At 54.8% G+C, this 14,892-nt stretch overlaps 2 protein-coding genes across 4 annotated transcripts; both read right to left on the reverse strand.

The window, feature by feature from the left end:
* Window positions 1–84: 84 nt before the first annotated feature.
* Window positions 85–4,162, reverse strand: CD74 (CD74 molecule). 3 transcript variants are annotated; one of them, XM_084215511.1, is made up of 9 exons: window positions 4,052–4,162; window positions 2,672–2,847; window positions 2,457–2,548; window positions 2,315–2,362; window positions 2,049–2,144; window positions 1,726–1,816; window positions 1,189–1,377; window positions 766–858; window positions 85–664 (listed from the first exon to the last, which is right to left on the reverse strand). In XM_084215511.1, exons 1-9 carry the CDS (start codon window positions 4,120–4,122, stop codon window positions 657–659), a joined length of 864 nt encoding a protein of 287 aa, XP_084071637.1. In that variant the 5' UTR covers window positions 4,123–4,162; the 3' UTR covers window positions 85–656. The 3 variants fall into 3 exon arrangements, with proteins under 3 accessions (XP_084071637.1, XP_084071636.1, XP_084071638.1); XM_084215510.1 differs by having other exon boundaries at window positions 2,315–2,368; XM_084215512.1 differs by lacking the exon at window positions 1,189–1,377 and having other exon boundaries at window positions 2,315–2,368.
* A 3,761-nt stretch (window positions 4,163–7,923) lies between these two features.
* Window positions 7,924–11,203, reverse strand: RPS14 (ribosomal protein S14). Its single transcript, XM_084215725.1, has 5 exons — window positions 11,058–11,203; window positions 9,745–9,895; window positions 9,301–9,462; window positions 9,062–9,138; window positions 7,924–8,431 (listed from the first exon to the last, which is right to left on the reverse strand). The coding sequence occupies exons 2-5, from the start codon at window positions 9,891–9,893 to the stop codon at window positions 8,364–8,366; spliced, it is 456 nt and encodes a 151-aa protein (XP_084071851.1). The 5' UTR covers window positions 9,894–9,895; window positions 11,058–11,203; the 3' UTR covers window positions 7,924–8,363.
* Window positions 11,204–14,892: the final 3,689 nt, after the last annotated feature.

Genomic DNA, 14,892 nt, shown 5'->3' on the forward strand with positions numbered 1-14,892 from the left:
CTCTTTCTTGTCAAGTTTCATTTCTTTATAACCTCGGACAGCTGCAAACAGCACACGAAGCCCTGCTGGAGTTGCTTACAAGGCTTTGTTATTCAAAAGTTTATTTGAGATTATTAGCTTGTGAGATCATTTGTAAAGGAACAACCAGATATATTCAGAAAAATTAGAAGCCCCTCTGCCTATGATTACCCACTGCTGAGGCTGTAGGCGAATCTCTATGTACAAATCTGAGCACTCCACAATAAAAACCCATTACTCCAGTAATCTAACAGGGCTCCAGCCTACAGCAAGCAGTTAAGAAGCTGGTGGGGGTTATTTTGCTGTTTTTAATGTTTGTTCAGTCTAAGGAAGCTTAAGTTCTTCAGCAGGGGTGAGCTGCACTGCTGCCTGGGTGTTGTTGGAGGTCGAGTCAAAGAGAACAGGATTTATGGATCAGAGGTGGTTGAAATAATTTTCCAGCCTGCTCTACCCACCCTCTGAGAGGATTCTGTCTCATGGTGGTGGCAGCTCTGCCCTGGCTGATGCTCTGCAGCAGGGGAAGGGTGCCTAGGGATGCCCACTGTTAACTGCCTTGGAAAAGCTAAGAGCAGATAAAGTAAAAATTAATCAGGAGCTGAAGGAGCAGGAATGCTGAAGGCAACTGCTGGCATCCTCTTCTACTCTTCTGTGGGAGAACAAGAGGAGGTAGTCAGTAAAACAGCTCAAGGACTTCCCAAAACCCTTCTCCAGCAGTCCCCAGAACTCTGGGGGCACTTGAAAACTCACCTTTGCTTGGGTTCAGCTTCAGCATGTCGACCCCAGAGAAGATCATCTCCTCTGGGTCTGCGGTGCCAGCAGCAGCACTGGGAGCAGCAGTGCCTGCAAAGGGAGGGCAGGATGTGGGTGCTGGACCCTGGGGCTGCCCCATCACCCACCTCCATCCTCTGAGGGCAGCAGGGGAGAGCCTGCACCCACTGCTGAGTGGGGAGCAAGGGGGGCTCATGGAAAACCCTGACTGCACACCTCAGCTCCAGCTACCCACGGGGGGCTGTGGGGTTTGGGGTCCCTTAAAGCCTTGATATACTGGTGCTGGATGGGTGCGAGGTGCTCCCTCAAGCTTAGATGCCCACCTCTCCTAGCTCTCCTCCCTACTCCCAAGCAGTCCATGCACACTACTTCTTCCTCTCCATCCCCTCCCTGGCAACCTACCCGGGCAGTCCAGCTTTCCCCGAGTTTCAGTGCCCTCAATCTTGGTGCCATTTTTGTAGCAGCACCAGCAGAAGCCGGTGGAGAAATGGCACTGCTTGGGCAGGTAGTCGCCGTTCTCATCGCACTGGGGGCGGAAGCGGCCCAGCTGATCATCCCCAAAAGTGGCCTCTGCTTGGCACTTAGTTTGCACTAGGGCAATAGAAACAGAGGGGACATGCCATCAGCCCCCAGGCCCTTCTCCTCAGCAGGGGATTCTATCCAGAAACAGTTAAAGGTGAACAAGCCCCTGCTCGGGGACCTTTCTGAGGCTCTTGGTCTGACCAGGGATGGAGGATTAGGGGTGGGGCTCCAGCCTTTTGTTCACCCCAAATGCCCTACAGGCAGAAATGTTCTGTGATGTCCTAACAGCCACTGAAACAGGGGCTCCCCACAGAACAGATAGGTCCATGATTGGAGGGAGGGCTTGGATCCTTGTGAGATGCCCCCATGCCAACACCTCCCTGCCTGTCCCCAGCTCAGCAGTTCCATCCCCAATACCTTTCTCTGCTGGGATTGTCTTGCGGTCCTCAAAGTTGAGTTTGTTGGCCATCCCAAACAGCAGCCACTTGTGCATCCAGGACTCGAAGGACTGCAATCAGAGGGTCCAGCACATTAATGGGCATGGGGGGAGTTCAGCCCAGGAGAGCCATTCATGAGCTTTGGCTTGGACAGGGAAGGTGGTGAACACCATCCCCTTCCTTTGGGTGGGAGCAGCCCAAGCCTGGCTGAAGTCAGACTTTCTTTATCCTGATAAATGTCCCTTCCCAAAGCACTCCTGGACAGAAGGCAGGTGGGACAAGATGACAGTGACAAGTACTGACCTTCCAGTCCATATGATTCATGGTGCTTCTCAGGTGCTTCAAGTTGTCCATCAGGTTGTCCTTCAGCTCCGGGAACTTCCTGCTGGGGTCTGCTTGCTGTAGAGCAACAACCACAGTGAGGGCAAAGGTGTGGGGGTTAGAGTTCTGCTGGTATCGGCCAGACAGATGCTGCAGGAGGTCAGAGCTCCCACCAGCTCTGAGCACCCTGAGAGACCCCAGAGCAGCGCAGGAGGCAGCTGTGGGGTGGGGGGAGCAGGGGACCTTACCAGCAGCAGGTGCTTCACGATGTCCTCAGTTTTGTTGCTAGCAGGGGCCTTGAACTCAAGAGAAAAGGCAAAGGGTCAGTGTGAGCATGGCAGCAAGGCCTGAGGGCATCAGGAGTGCCAGGCAGTGGTGGACTTCTCTTACCGAAAGGTCTTCAAAGGTTGCAGGATGCATGACATTCATGACCAGAGGTGTGTTTGCCTTGGCCATCTTCATCTTATTCACTGGCTTGGCATCTGCCAAGGAAAGAGAACTGTGAGGGGACCCAACCGGGTTGGGTGGTCCAGGGGGGTCCCGGAGGGATTCATCCCTTCTCCCCCTCCACCTCCCAGCACTATGGTGCCTGTGGGGCTACTGACTGGCAGGCAGCTTCCTTTGCAGAGCCTCCAGCTGCAGGTTCTGGGAGGTCTTGGTCAGCTTGCTGATCTGCCCGCTCTGCTGGTACACGTAGTAGATGGTGACAGCCTGGCCAGCGATGAGCAGAGCCACCAGGATGGAGAGCGTGGAGAAGGCGGCTTTGCGCCCCAGCGCAGACCTGCGGGACACGCACAGGGAGCTCAGCCGCCCAGGGCAGCAGGAGGTGACATCTTGCTGTCACCCCCTCCAGATCCCAGACACTCCTGTCCCGGGGGTTTGCAGCCAGACAAATGCAAATTCCCCCCACTGCAGAGAGCAGAAGTGAAACCTCAGCACCCCTCCACACCAGGAAGCGAAACCCACCGTGGGGGCGGGGGAAGGGGGGACACGGGAGGGGGACCTAAGGGCACGTGACAGGGCGCTGCCAGGGGATTTTGGGGAACAGCATCACTCTGGGCATCGCCTTTTGCGGGATGATGAAGCCACTTGGAATCCCGCTGGTCCATGGGGCAGAGGACACGACTCATGGGATGTTGTTTAAAATGTTGTGCCAGATCCTGCCCCGCTGGCTGAATGTGGCACTGTCGAGGTGCAGCGGTGCCCCGGAGGTCAGCCCCAGCCCCCGCGGCCCGGGGAGGAGCGGACTCTGCCCGGCCCAGCGACAAGTCCCGAACGGGACGCGCGGCGCGGGCCATCTGCCTAGTGACTGGTGACGTCAGAGCTACAAGGCTTCTGATTGGCTGCAAGTTTTGGGCGGGGTGTCCCCCCTGCGGGAGTCGGGACATAGGGAAGGGTTGGGACATGGGGGGGCAGCCCCATAAAGCCATTTGGGTCCAGGGTCCGCTCCTGCCCCGTGGCCACGTCATCACCCTGCCTGTCCCACAACCTCTTTCCCACAAAGCTGCTTCCCTCAAAGCTTCAAGCCATGGCTCCATGCCCCACCCTGTGAGCCTGGCCACCCCACCACCATGCCTTGTCCCCTTGGCCCAGCGGTGCAGTGACCCCTTTCATCCTTTCATCCCGCTGCCACCCCGTGCCCTCCCAATCCCACAACCACCCAATTCCCCCATCCCACAGCCGCCCCATGTTCCCTCCCATGCCACCCCATGCCTCCCATCCCACAACCACCCAGTTCCCCCCATCCCACAGCAGTCCGTGCCCCTGCCTTGCCTTACAGACCCTTTCACGCCCCTCTTAGCTCCACAGAGCCCCATTCCCACAGCCTGCGCCCCATCCCCTGCCCCACAGTCACTCTGTGCCCCCTTGACCCGACTGTATCCCCTTCCATCCCACAACCACGCAATACCCCCCTGCTCCACGTCCCCACTGTGCCCACTTCACCCTCCCCATGTGCCCCATCCCCATGTCCCCAGCAGTGGCACCTCTGGGTGTCCCCAACGCTGAGCACACCGCTGGCGCGGTCAGAGATGAGGTCCCTCTGCTCCTCAGCCATGGCTCTGCTGGGCTCCCCGAAGACAATGAGCACCCCGAGGGAGGCTTCTGGAAATACCCTCGGCTCCCCACCCCGCCCTGACACCCGGGGGGGGGAAACAAAAAAAAAGTCCTATTGGCTGCTGGCACTTGCATCACTCGTTGTCAGGCAGACCTCTGCTCCAGAGGTCTCCAGTTCAGAAATGATGCTGGACACAGTCCTGAGCTCCACGGCCGCTCTGTGGGGCTTCACTGCCCACCCCACACCACCAGCAGGTCACCGTGGCCAGCTGGTGACACCACTGCCATGGACCCAGAGGCTCTGGGACCCCCGGGGGGCAGGAGGTGAGAAAAGGGAGGTGGCAGTGGGGAGGGTGAGAGGAAAGGTGTGAGGAAGGAAGTGGGGTGCAGAGCTGGGACAGGGGGGTGGGACACCATGGGGAGGACCCCCCACACCAAAAGTTGAGCAGGCCCTTCTGTGGGGGCACAGTGCCAGGGTACACCCCTCCTCCCTGGCTTCCTCCTCTGCTGCTGGAGAAAAGCTGCACTCGGGCTCAAGCTCCTCCTTGAGGGTCACTCTAGACCCTTCCTGTGGGGGGTTCTCAGCCAGCACTTCTCAGGCTGAGGGGATGGTGACTAAAGGATCAAGGGCTTTTAAGCCCTCCTTCCTTCTAGCTTGACCCTCTTTGCTTTGCCTGCAGCAGCTTCCAGGGGCTGAACCCCCACAGCCAAGAGAGGAGGAACAGCCCCTCGATGTGAGCGATCCCAGAGCACCATTGGGAGTGGGGCAATGAGGGTCTCCAGTCCCCCACAGCCCCACAAGGGCTACATGGGCAGGAGCAGCCATCCACCCCACAATGCTGGTCTTTGGAGGTGTTACACAATGTCCTAGAGCAGCCCAGGGGTAACAGACCCCCATGCCCACACTGGGCCAAGGGTCACACTGAACCCAGCACAAAGCTGGCTCCAGCATCAGGACTCAGCACAACCATGGCCAGAGCTCAGCCAAAAGTGAAACTGCAAATGTGGAGTTGAAAGTCCTACCTAACCCTACCTAAGCAGGCACCACGGGTTACCTTGCAAACACCCCGGGGCGAGCAGGGACACGTTTCAGCGATTCCATTTCTTTTCCTGATTCAGTCCTGAACCTCCCAGCTGCCAGGACAGCCTTGGGAGAGCAGACAAAGGGATCATTTCAAAGCACTTGGAGGGGTAGGGAGGGGTCTCCTGGCAGGTATTGTTCCTGTAGGAAATGTGGTGGGACGATGCTCCTGCTTTCCAGATGGGCAATTGCAGCCCCACACAGGGGAAGGGTTTTGGTGCCTGGAGCCTGGTCCTGACCCAGCAACCCAGCTGAGAAAGGCCTGGGTGCCCAGGGATTCACACAGCGCTGCCCCAGTGTGTCCATCAGCCTCACCCCAGGCCTGTAATAAAGCTGTGTTTAGAAACCATCAGAGGGGTTTGAAAAGAAAATAAAAAGGGAGAGGAGATTGAGAGAAAAGGGAAGAAAGAGAAGTAAAAAAAAGGGAAGGAAAAAGCGGGGGAAAAGGCAAGAACACAAAAGTCTTCCATACATTTTTTGCCTCTCCCCTCATGGGCACTGGGACTTTTAGGGAACACACAGGTTTTCCTCACAGCCCCAGCCCCCACTTAGCTCCTCATTTTGGGGCCACAATCCCTGCCTCGAGGCCACCCTCCTGGTGCATTCCGTGACCAGCCTCAGCCATAAGAGGAACCAGAGAAAGTCGGAACAGGAACTTCACAAACAAAACCCCAGCGATTCCATGGAGCTGGGCCGGCTGTGCAAGCCACAAATGTGGGTGGTAACCTGGGGGTGGGAACATCCCCCTTCCCAGGCAGGCTGAGCCCCTCGAGCCCCAGCCTGGAGGAGGAATCTCAGCCCCAAGTCAGCCCCTGCTCCACACAGACATTTCCAGTCAGCTCTTCAGTATTTCACACACAACTTTCTGGCCAGGGCTGTGACACCTGGTGGGTTCTCAGTCTATGAATTGATTTTCCAGGAAAGACAAAGACACTTTCAGAGAGAGCTTCCATCCTGTCTGACCCTCCTCACTCTCCCATTGCCTGAGGCTGGCAATGAATTGCCACCACCCTGTTACCCCAAGGCTTTGCATTTGGTGCTGCCCATAAAAAACTTCACAAGTCTTTTTGGGGGTAAAAAAGACATTTGGAGAAAGGAGTGATTTCAGGACTCTGATGAGGACCAGGCCAGCAGAGCAATTATTTCAGTCAATGAGGTGGAATAACCCACTGGGCATTCACAGGAAGCCATTCATCACCAGCTGGGCCTCGTCTCTGTCTCGCAGCTCTCAGCCCCCAGACCCTGCACAAAGGTTTGGGGAACACACCCACATTTCCCACCGAGCCTGAGGTGACACCCTCAACAGCACAGGATCAGCCATGGGCAAACCTGAGGGGAAAGGCTGAGCCACAGGGCTCACCAGTGACCACTGACTGTCTGGGGAGGCAGCACAGCCCCTGAACAGCCCCATGCCCTCCACAGGATGAGCATCCCTGCTGGGGTGACACAGGGTGGGCAGGCAAGGGTGGGCAGGCAAGGGTGGGCAGGTCGAGCGTCCCCCACTCACACAGCCAGAAGCCATCACCCAGCAACAGCTACAGGGGGTGCAGGGGATTCATTTCCTCACTGAATCACTCGAAACAAGCCAGTTGGGTCAGGCCAGGCACTGTCAAGAGCCGGGAGACCCATCTATGCCACTCTGACAGGAGGGCCTTTCCTTCCAGAAAGCCCCAGGACATGGGCCAGGAAGCTGCCCTTTGCTGGGGCTTCGGTTTCTCTTCCTCATTCATCATTTCCTCTTTGGAGTTATGCATCAACACAGGAAGCTGCTTCAAAGATGTCAGGTTGCCTGAGAAATCAAAGCAATTTCTGCCTTTATTTGTGCAGTGAACCCAGGCACCATCTTGCCCATGGCACAGGCTGGGTGTACAGTGACTCAGCTCAGCCAGCCCTGTGTGCACCTGCACAGCTCCGGCTTCCAAGGATTAAGGGTTAATAGAGCAAATCCACCCTCCCGTGGAGCAGACACCTTCCCCTTTCTACATCTGAGGTATAAACCAGCAGGGCTGAACCAGGCTGGACCAGGGTGGGCAGCAGAGGGAGTGGAAACACCTCCCCCTGCACGGAGATGAGCAGAGCCTGCTGAGATTTTGCCACAGCAAAGGTCCTGTGTTGGATTTCTGTTGTAGAGCTCTCTGCAGATGCGCCCCAATGAACAGCCATGGTGATGTCCCCTGGGACAGAATAATTCACATGCAACACACAGAATCACTAGGCTGGAAGAGACCTTTAAGATCATTGAGTCCAACCCAGCCCTAAAACCTCAACTAAACCTTGGCACCAAGTGCCACATCCAATCTTGTCCTACTTGTGGCTTTTCATTGCGTAAAAACCATTACTAACAAAAAGACCCAAAACCAACCAACCAGCAAAATTGCAACAAACATCTAAAAACCCCACTAGCAGGAGGGAACTTGCAACCCTGCCTGCCCTGCCTGTTTGATCTGCCATGCCATGCCCTCAGAGGTGCCATGTGGAGGAAAACCCCGCCCTGAGCCTGCGTGGCTAACAGCAACAGCTTTCACTGCATGCAAAGCCTATCAAAAACCAGAGTGGAGCTGTTGGTAACAGTGTTCCATTGCCTGCTCTCTCCTTCCCCCTCCTCCTTCAGCCCCATGCTGGCTGAGCTGCTTCTGGTTTCATGTTTTTGACACCTTCTGCACAAGGAGTTCAACCACCACTTAAAGGACAGGAAAACAGTGATCTGAACGGCAAATGGTGCACGTTTAAGACAGTAAGGGAAGTTTATTCTAACATTTTCCATGGCCACATATAAAATAACAAATAAAACACTATGGCTGTGCCAAGGGAAACGCTGGCTTAGGAACAGATATCCAGGCAGAGGGAAGACTTTTTCCACAGAAAGGGGAAGTGATGCATTAAGCAACATTTTGCAGAAAATCCAGCAGCAGTTGCTCGTTCCCAGCCCAGGAGATGCAAAAGGTCGTGACTCATTTCAAAAGCAGCCTTTACTATATGAAGCCCAAGACCCCTGTGGCTTTGGATCAACCAGCCTGGTTCCCCTCCAAGCACAAGGCCTTGCTCCATAGCACAAGCCATCTGTGGATGGAGCCCCTTGGCTTCTGAGCATGCCCCAGTAAGAAAACACAGAACTAAACCGAGGTTTAAGAGAGCTTTAATAACAGAAGGTGCTGCACTGGTTACAGACGACGTCCACGGCGACCACCCTTCCTGCGAGTGCTGTCGGAGGGGATGGGGGTGACATCCTCTGCAGGGAGAAAATCCAGAACACAGTTACCTCCCAGAGGCACCCCCAGAAACCACCTGGGCACAGCTATCACCCAACACCTCAGCATCTGGATGCCACAGGAGCTGCACATGTGCAGAAGGAACTCTCCAGGAAGGTATCTGGCAATTTGCCACACGCTGGGTACCCAGGGCTTTAACACTTTGCAAGCAAAAATTCCCATCTCCCATCCCACTCAAACCAAGCAGCCAAAGCAGTTCAAAAGAAACACAGGATACTTGAAGAATTTTCAGCACAACCACCACCACTGCATCTTGTGACTTCCCCATGAAGTTCAGGACTCTCCCTACAATAGCTGGAGAACTCCATTATTACTGAGTCACCAAGACCAACAAGGTATTTTTAGGTGCTAGAACAGCCATGTGACATCAGAGGAGCAGCAGCACCCTGATCCAAGCTGGAGTTTGCCCTGCACACAGAAATCTTGGTTCTGAGTGCTGCTCTCACCGCATGCTGGTCAATTTGTCAATTTAAGGATCTGTTTACATGAAATCCTTTCATTGGTGCCATCTAAGCGGCCATGAAGAAAGTCAAAGTTAAGACCAAGCAGAGCAATTATTTCACTAAATAATCCCTTTTTTCCTCACTCACCAATGCGGCCAATCTTCATTCCAGAGCGGGCCAGAGCTCTCAGGGCTGACTGAGCACCGGGTCCAGGAGTCTTGGTCCTGGAGGAGAGTCAGAACCAACAACCCCTTTAATGACCCAGGAGCTGAACACAGTTTACAAACAGCCAGGAATATGAAAGGCACACTTTCCCCGTGCCAAACCACTCTCCTGGTGTTCCATACAGCCATGTCCCCACCAGTGTCCCAGCCCTCCTGCTGTACCTGTTGCCCCCAGTTGCACGCAGCTTGATGTGCAGGGCAGTGATGCCCAGCTCCTTGCACCTCTGGGCAACGTCCTGGGCCGCCAGCATGGCTGCGTAGGGAGAGGACTCGTCTCTGTCTGCCTTCACCTTCATCCCACCAGTCACACGGCAGATGGTTTCCCTACAGAAGGAAAAGGTGATGTTCAAAAGAAAGCCATTCCTTGTTCTTTCTCCAAACCAGAACCTATTATTTCCAATGTTACCAGATCAATAACCCACACAATACCCTGAACACCATCTTGATCAGAAGAGCTCACCAAGCCACCCAGTTCATGTATATGCACCATGCATGAAGCTCAGCAGAAACTCAAGGATTTTGGTGGAATCTCTTGCCAAACCCAGTTTCTGCTTTCACACCTGAAGGAGCTGGGTACTGCAGTGGTGATGCCTGTCCCATACTTACTTGCCAGACAGATCGGTTACATGGACGAAAGTGTCATTGAAGGAGGCAAAGATGTGGCAGACGCCAAACACATTCTCTCCTTCAGCAACCTGGGGTCCCAAGCTGATGACCTGCTCTTCCTTCTTCTCCTTGCCCTTACGAGGTGCCATTTCTGAACAACAAAAGAGACGGATGAGTGTTGGTAGTTTCTTGGCATTGTTAAAGAATTTTATGAAATTCCTGCTATTTCAACCTTTTCCTAAGCAAGAAAAAATTAGTTACCACTGGCAAAACACAGGTACATTTCTTATAAACCCCATAATTCCCAGCTTTGCTGTATCCTGGCACACAGGTCATCATCTACAGCTGTTTAGTGAACTCTCTCCCACTGCACTTCATGGCAGCTGACATCCCCAAGTCCCACCACAGCAGTGCACAAGGGAGCTCATTTCCTTGATAACCAGCAATGCTGAGCATTTCCCCTTGTTTATGTGGATTTATGGAAAGAAAACACCAAACCAAACAATTGCACAGACACGGTATTGTCAGTAAGCTGCAAGTCTGCAGACATTTAAGTACCAGCTTGGATTCTTCCAGGTTACTGGTCTCCCAACCACATCCTTGGGACTAGCCCAGCCAAGTCTCCTGCCCCCGAAGCCCATCCCCAGCGACGGGAGACAGCAGGGGCAGCACTCGGCTGTGCTCGGTTTGATGGCCGGGAATCCTGTGCATCCGCTCTCAAGCACCGAAAAACGGTTCCCTATTGCCCTCTCCTGCCAAATTCCTGCTACAGCCGGCGCCCTGCACAAGATGTCCGGCCACTGCAACGAGGTACCCGACCCAAACACAACCCAGGATCACCCTCGGCCGTGCCCTCTCCACCAACTGCCATGAGTACTATAACATCAATTTACAGCAGTGTCTGCGCGGCCACTTCGATTGCACCACATCCCCTCCTCGCCACATCCATGGCGCACGGGCTCCACGGACAGCGCTCACCCCAGCCCAGCCAGGCCCACACGGAGCACGCAGCACACGCTGTACCGCCGGCATCGAGCTGCGAGCGACGGACGCGCCGCGTTTCGCCGCGGCCCCCACCGCTCAGGGTCCGGGGGAGGGCCGACCCGGGGCCCAGCAGTCCCAGCCGGGCGCTCCGCTACTCCAGCCCGCGGCTCTCCCGCGGCCCATGGCTCCGCTCCGCCGGGCGCGCCTCCCCCGCGCCGAGCGCGCTGCCCCGCGCAGCCCCGGTCCCGTGAGGGCGGGCGGCGGGCGCGGAGGCCGCGGCGAGGCGCGAGCGGGCGGATGGCGGCGGATGCGGCGCGGGCCGGACTCACCTGCCCGTCTGCTCCGGCGGCTGCCGCGGAAAGGAAGCGGCGGGGTTAGGGGGCGTGGGTCACCGCCTCACCCGGAAGGGATGGCGGGAGGTGGCGTGTCCGCTGCCGCAGGCGCAGGGCTGTGTTCCCATCCCAGTCCCGATCCTTCCGGGCCGGGCCGAACCGTGACCGTCTCTCCCGAGGCCGGGCCGGGCCGATCTCCCCGGCATGGCGCGGCCGCCTCTCCCCGCACACAATTCTCCCGCCGGCCCGACCTCCCCAAGATGGCGGCGGCCTCCCCCCGGCTCCCTCCCCAAGATGGCGGCGGGTTCGGGGTGTGTTTGCGCTCCAGACGGAGCCGGCCCGGGAGAGCTTTGGAAACGAATCGGTTTAAAAAACAACTGAAGGGAAATGGGTGTACTTCCAGCAAGCATCCTGCTTCCCCCCGGCTGCGCTGCTGCAGCCGGGTGTGCCCTGGCTCAGGTACAGCCGGGTTCCAGCGCAGGCCTTTCCCCCTCGCTGCGCTGTCAGGGCTGAGCATGGCGAGGGGTCCCGGGGGTCTGCAGGCAGCTGCTTGTCCCTGCCCCGAGCTCAGGCCGGAGCCCAGACTGCGAGAAGGTGTTGGGGAATTCACCCACGAGAGGATGTGTGTGGTGGTTTAATATGTGTGAGTGGTGTATTTTCGTCAAGGAGCTGATGGGAGAGGTTTCAGTCGCCGTGATTCTCTCAAGAGCTCTGGCAGCGGATGGGAGAAGGAGAAACTGCAGCTGTGAACCGTGAGTGATGTGCAGGAACACTGCCCTGAGCTGAGACACAGAGGGGTTTGCTCTACCTCAACAAAAAGAATGTCAGTTTGTAAAATTTTAAATAAAGGTGGTCCAACACGGCAATATTTTCTGTTTCCAAGTGATTTAAAAAGCGCTCAGGAAAGTAAGGATGGGGAACACCAAAAACCTTCCGACCAGAGGCACAAAAGTGCTGATGAGATGCTTCCTGGGCATGATCCTGCCCTGCTTCCAGCTGCTTCACCTGGTGCTGGGCTGTCTCTGGGACACAGAGAGCTCTGAGCCACATGGGCTGGGGCGTGAGTGACAGAGCAGGAGCACCCATGGTCCCCACATGGGAACGCCTGACAGAGCTTCAGATCTGCGCCCAGAACTCTGCTCAGAGCTGGGCTGTTGGAGGAGAAGCAGCTGGACAAGGGAGGCTCCTTGTAACAGCACTGCTAGTGAGGCTGCGCAGTCCAAAGGCCTGGAAACATCTGCAGGGAGGGTCCAGCATCTCTGCAGCACTGAGAGTATTTGGTGCTGACCCGTCAGAAACTTCTGCCTCCCTTCTCATGTCCATCTCCTCTGCAGCTGTGGGGTGCTACATGTTTTTAGGGTTGCATCCACTTGCCCATATTGCTCATCCAGATTTCCCATACCTTTTCCTTTCTCTGACCAAGTATTCCAGCATGCAAACCTCTGGGCTGCCACCAGGGAAAAGAGGTTTGTTCCTTAAGGCTCCCTGTCCCCCTGCACCGCCCCCACCCGTGCTGGGATTTTTCCCTGGGAAAGCTCTCTGTGCTCAGCCATGCCACTGTAACCCCAGTCTTGACCCCCTGGAACACCTTCACTTGCTCCTGTGCTTGATACACTTTTGCCATTGCATCAGGGATCTTCCTATTTGAGTATTGAAGGGGAGGCTTTTAAAATACACACTGGCAGAGCTGCTGTAATTCCAGCTGTGCTCCAGTGACAGCGGCTGTGGCCTGATTTGGAAGAAAGGGGAAGGAAAGAGTCAGCAACAGAGGTCAGTCTGCGTCAGGGCATGTGTGTTGCAGGTGCCCTGTCTGAGGAGGAGCCTGGGGATGGTGAAGAGTGCACAGGCAGCCAGGCAGGCTGGGTTTGTCCCGATGGAGCCACATGTGCAGCTCTGCCTGTGACAATCCTCCAAGAGGACGAGCCTATGGAATATTACCCTGGAACAGATGCAAGCCAGAGGCAAAGAGACAAGCCTCCACTTATGGACAACAGGCTGAAATAACCATGTGAGCTGCTAAAAGAATTAACCCACTGGTTCAAAATCCCATGCTACCCTCAGCCTCAAAGTTTCTGGGAGACAGACTGCTCCTGGTCCCTCCAGCCTCTGGGCAGGATGGAGCTTTCTCCGCTCCCCAGGACACCTTCTTCCCTTTCACTTTGCCTTGCACTAGTTCTGGTGTGTCTGCAATGGAGCTGCCTGCCCTGCAAAATGTTCCTGGGGCTCGAATGCCAGCTCCAGCCAGGCTGTCCTACAGCTGAGGAGAGCACTGAGAGCATTTCCTGGCTGGGATGAGAAGGGAGGGGCTTCCAGCAGGGGCTGCAAGGATTGTGTCCTCCAGCCTGGCTGGGAAGGATGCTCAGGCCACTGTGGGGTTAGTGCCAGAAATGATGTGTATTTGCTTTGAGAAATCCCCCAGATTTAGTTCCTTAATGGGTAATTAACATTCCAGCTGCTCCTTGGTAATAGCCTCTCCAGCCCATGGGAAACCCACAGACACGGTGACGCTGCAGGCGGATTTCATAACTCAGCTGGTGACTAAACAAAAAGGGCAGGCAAACGGGAATGCTGCTCCTAACATCTTCTCCTGCTGGGCTTTGGCCTTGGAGTAAACTGGTTCAGGCTGAGTGGGGTCAGTGGGAAGTGACTGGCCTGACCTGCGAAGGCCCCAGCTCCGACTTCCCACAAGAAGGAATTTTTGCTGCTCAAATATCACTGTTTCCATGGCTGTGACTTGTTCCCACGAGCCATGGACCAGTGGCCTTACTGGTGGCCTTGAAACAGAGACTGGACTGAAAGAGGCCAAAATTCCCCCTGCAGCAGGCTGAACCCCAGCTGTCTGCCTGATACGGAGCAGATTCTGTCTGCAGCTGGGACTCTCTAACAGACCCCTCAAGATGGCATCTCTCCTCTAACAGCCATGGCAAAGAGACATTCGGGGTCCAAATTGCATCATTCACAGGTGAAAAAAAACCCCAAACTTTTCCATTTGCTTCTAAGGCCATTTTTAGTTTCAAGAAGGGCAGTTGGTGCATGCACACATGTAAAATTATGTGTCAGAAACAGGCGTAGGAAGATTAAAACAGAAATCTCCAACGCTGAAGTTAAAGCACTTAAGGAATTGGCAGAGACTTCAAGAGCGAGTTTCTGGTCCTAATGAAGTTGGTGGAAGTGCTGCCATGGACTTCAAGGGGACCATAATGTGGCTGTAACTCAGTAGGGAGCTGGAAGTGTTGATTAATAAATTGGAAACAATGCGGAGGAAAGCCGCTGAACTGCTTTCTGACAGATGTGCTGAAGAAGAGCCTGTAGCTTAAAGCATGCAGGAAAGGAATTGGTTTCCTTTGTGTTTGCAAACAGAAGACAGGCAAGAAAAAAAGCTACCTGATACTAATGTAAAATGGCAAAGCTGGTATTAATAAGTCCCAGTGCCTTCCTGAGCAGCTTTCTGTTTCCAGTGAGTCGTTCTTTCTTAAAAAAAAAAAAAAAAAAAAAAGTATTCACAAATGCCAGACCTAGAATTCAACAAATTCCTTTTTCTCAGAAGAAATTATTCAGTGGAAAACTTTACTGCCTGAGATTGTGGATTCTGCAGATTGTTCTTGGAGTTTGGTGCGTGCCTTTGATTACTCATTGCTGGCTTTTTGCTCAATGATTTGTGCATGAATCTCCTCTGGCAGAGGTTAGTATGGCCTCAGAATGCTGTTCCCAGGGGAGATACTTTTTTCAGGCTGAGTTTGCGAATCATTTAAGGCTGAAAAAAAATTAATCCCTTTAAGACCCTTTACTGCAGTTCACAGTTGAAAAACTTGCTGTTTGTCCCTTTTTGTTT

The sequence above is a fragment of the Fringilla coelebs genome, assembly GCF_963513975.1.
Source record: "Fringilla coelebs genome assembly, chromosome: 15".
In the NCBI taxonomy this organism is placed as follows: domain Eukaryota; kingdom Metazoa; phylum Chordata; class Aves; order Passeriformes; family Fringillidae; genus Fringilla; species Fringilla coelebs.

Coding starts and splice junctions, on each gene's coding strand:
- RPS14 (XM_084215725.1), bottom strand. CDS start 9,893: ATGGCACCTCGTAAGGGCAAGGAGAAGAAGGAAGAGCAGGTCATCAGC. Junction 9,139..9,300: donor CGTGCAACTGGGGGCAACAG/GTACAGCAGGAG, acceptor ACTCTCCTCCAG/GACCAAGACTCCTGGACCCG. Junction 8,432..9,061: donor AATGAAGATTGGCCGCATTG/GTGAGTGAGGAA, acceptor TTCTCCCTGCAG/AGGATGTCACCCCCATCCCC.
- CD74 (XM_084215510.1), bottom strand. CDS start 4,122: ATGGCTGAGGAGCAGAGGGACCTCATCTCTGACCGCGCCAGCGGTGTG. Junction 2,369..2,456: donor CAACCTTTGAAGACCTTTCG/GTAAGAGAAGTC, acceptor TTTTCTCTTGAG/TTCAAGGCCCCTGCTAGCAA. Junction 1,817..2,048: donor TGAATCATATGGACTGGAAG/GTCAGTACTTGT, acceptor CTCTGATTGCAG/TCCTTCGAGTCCTGGATGCA.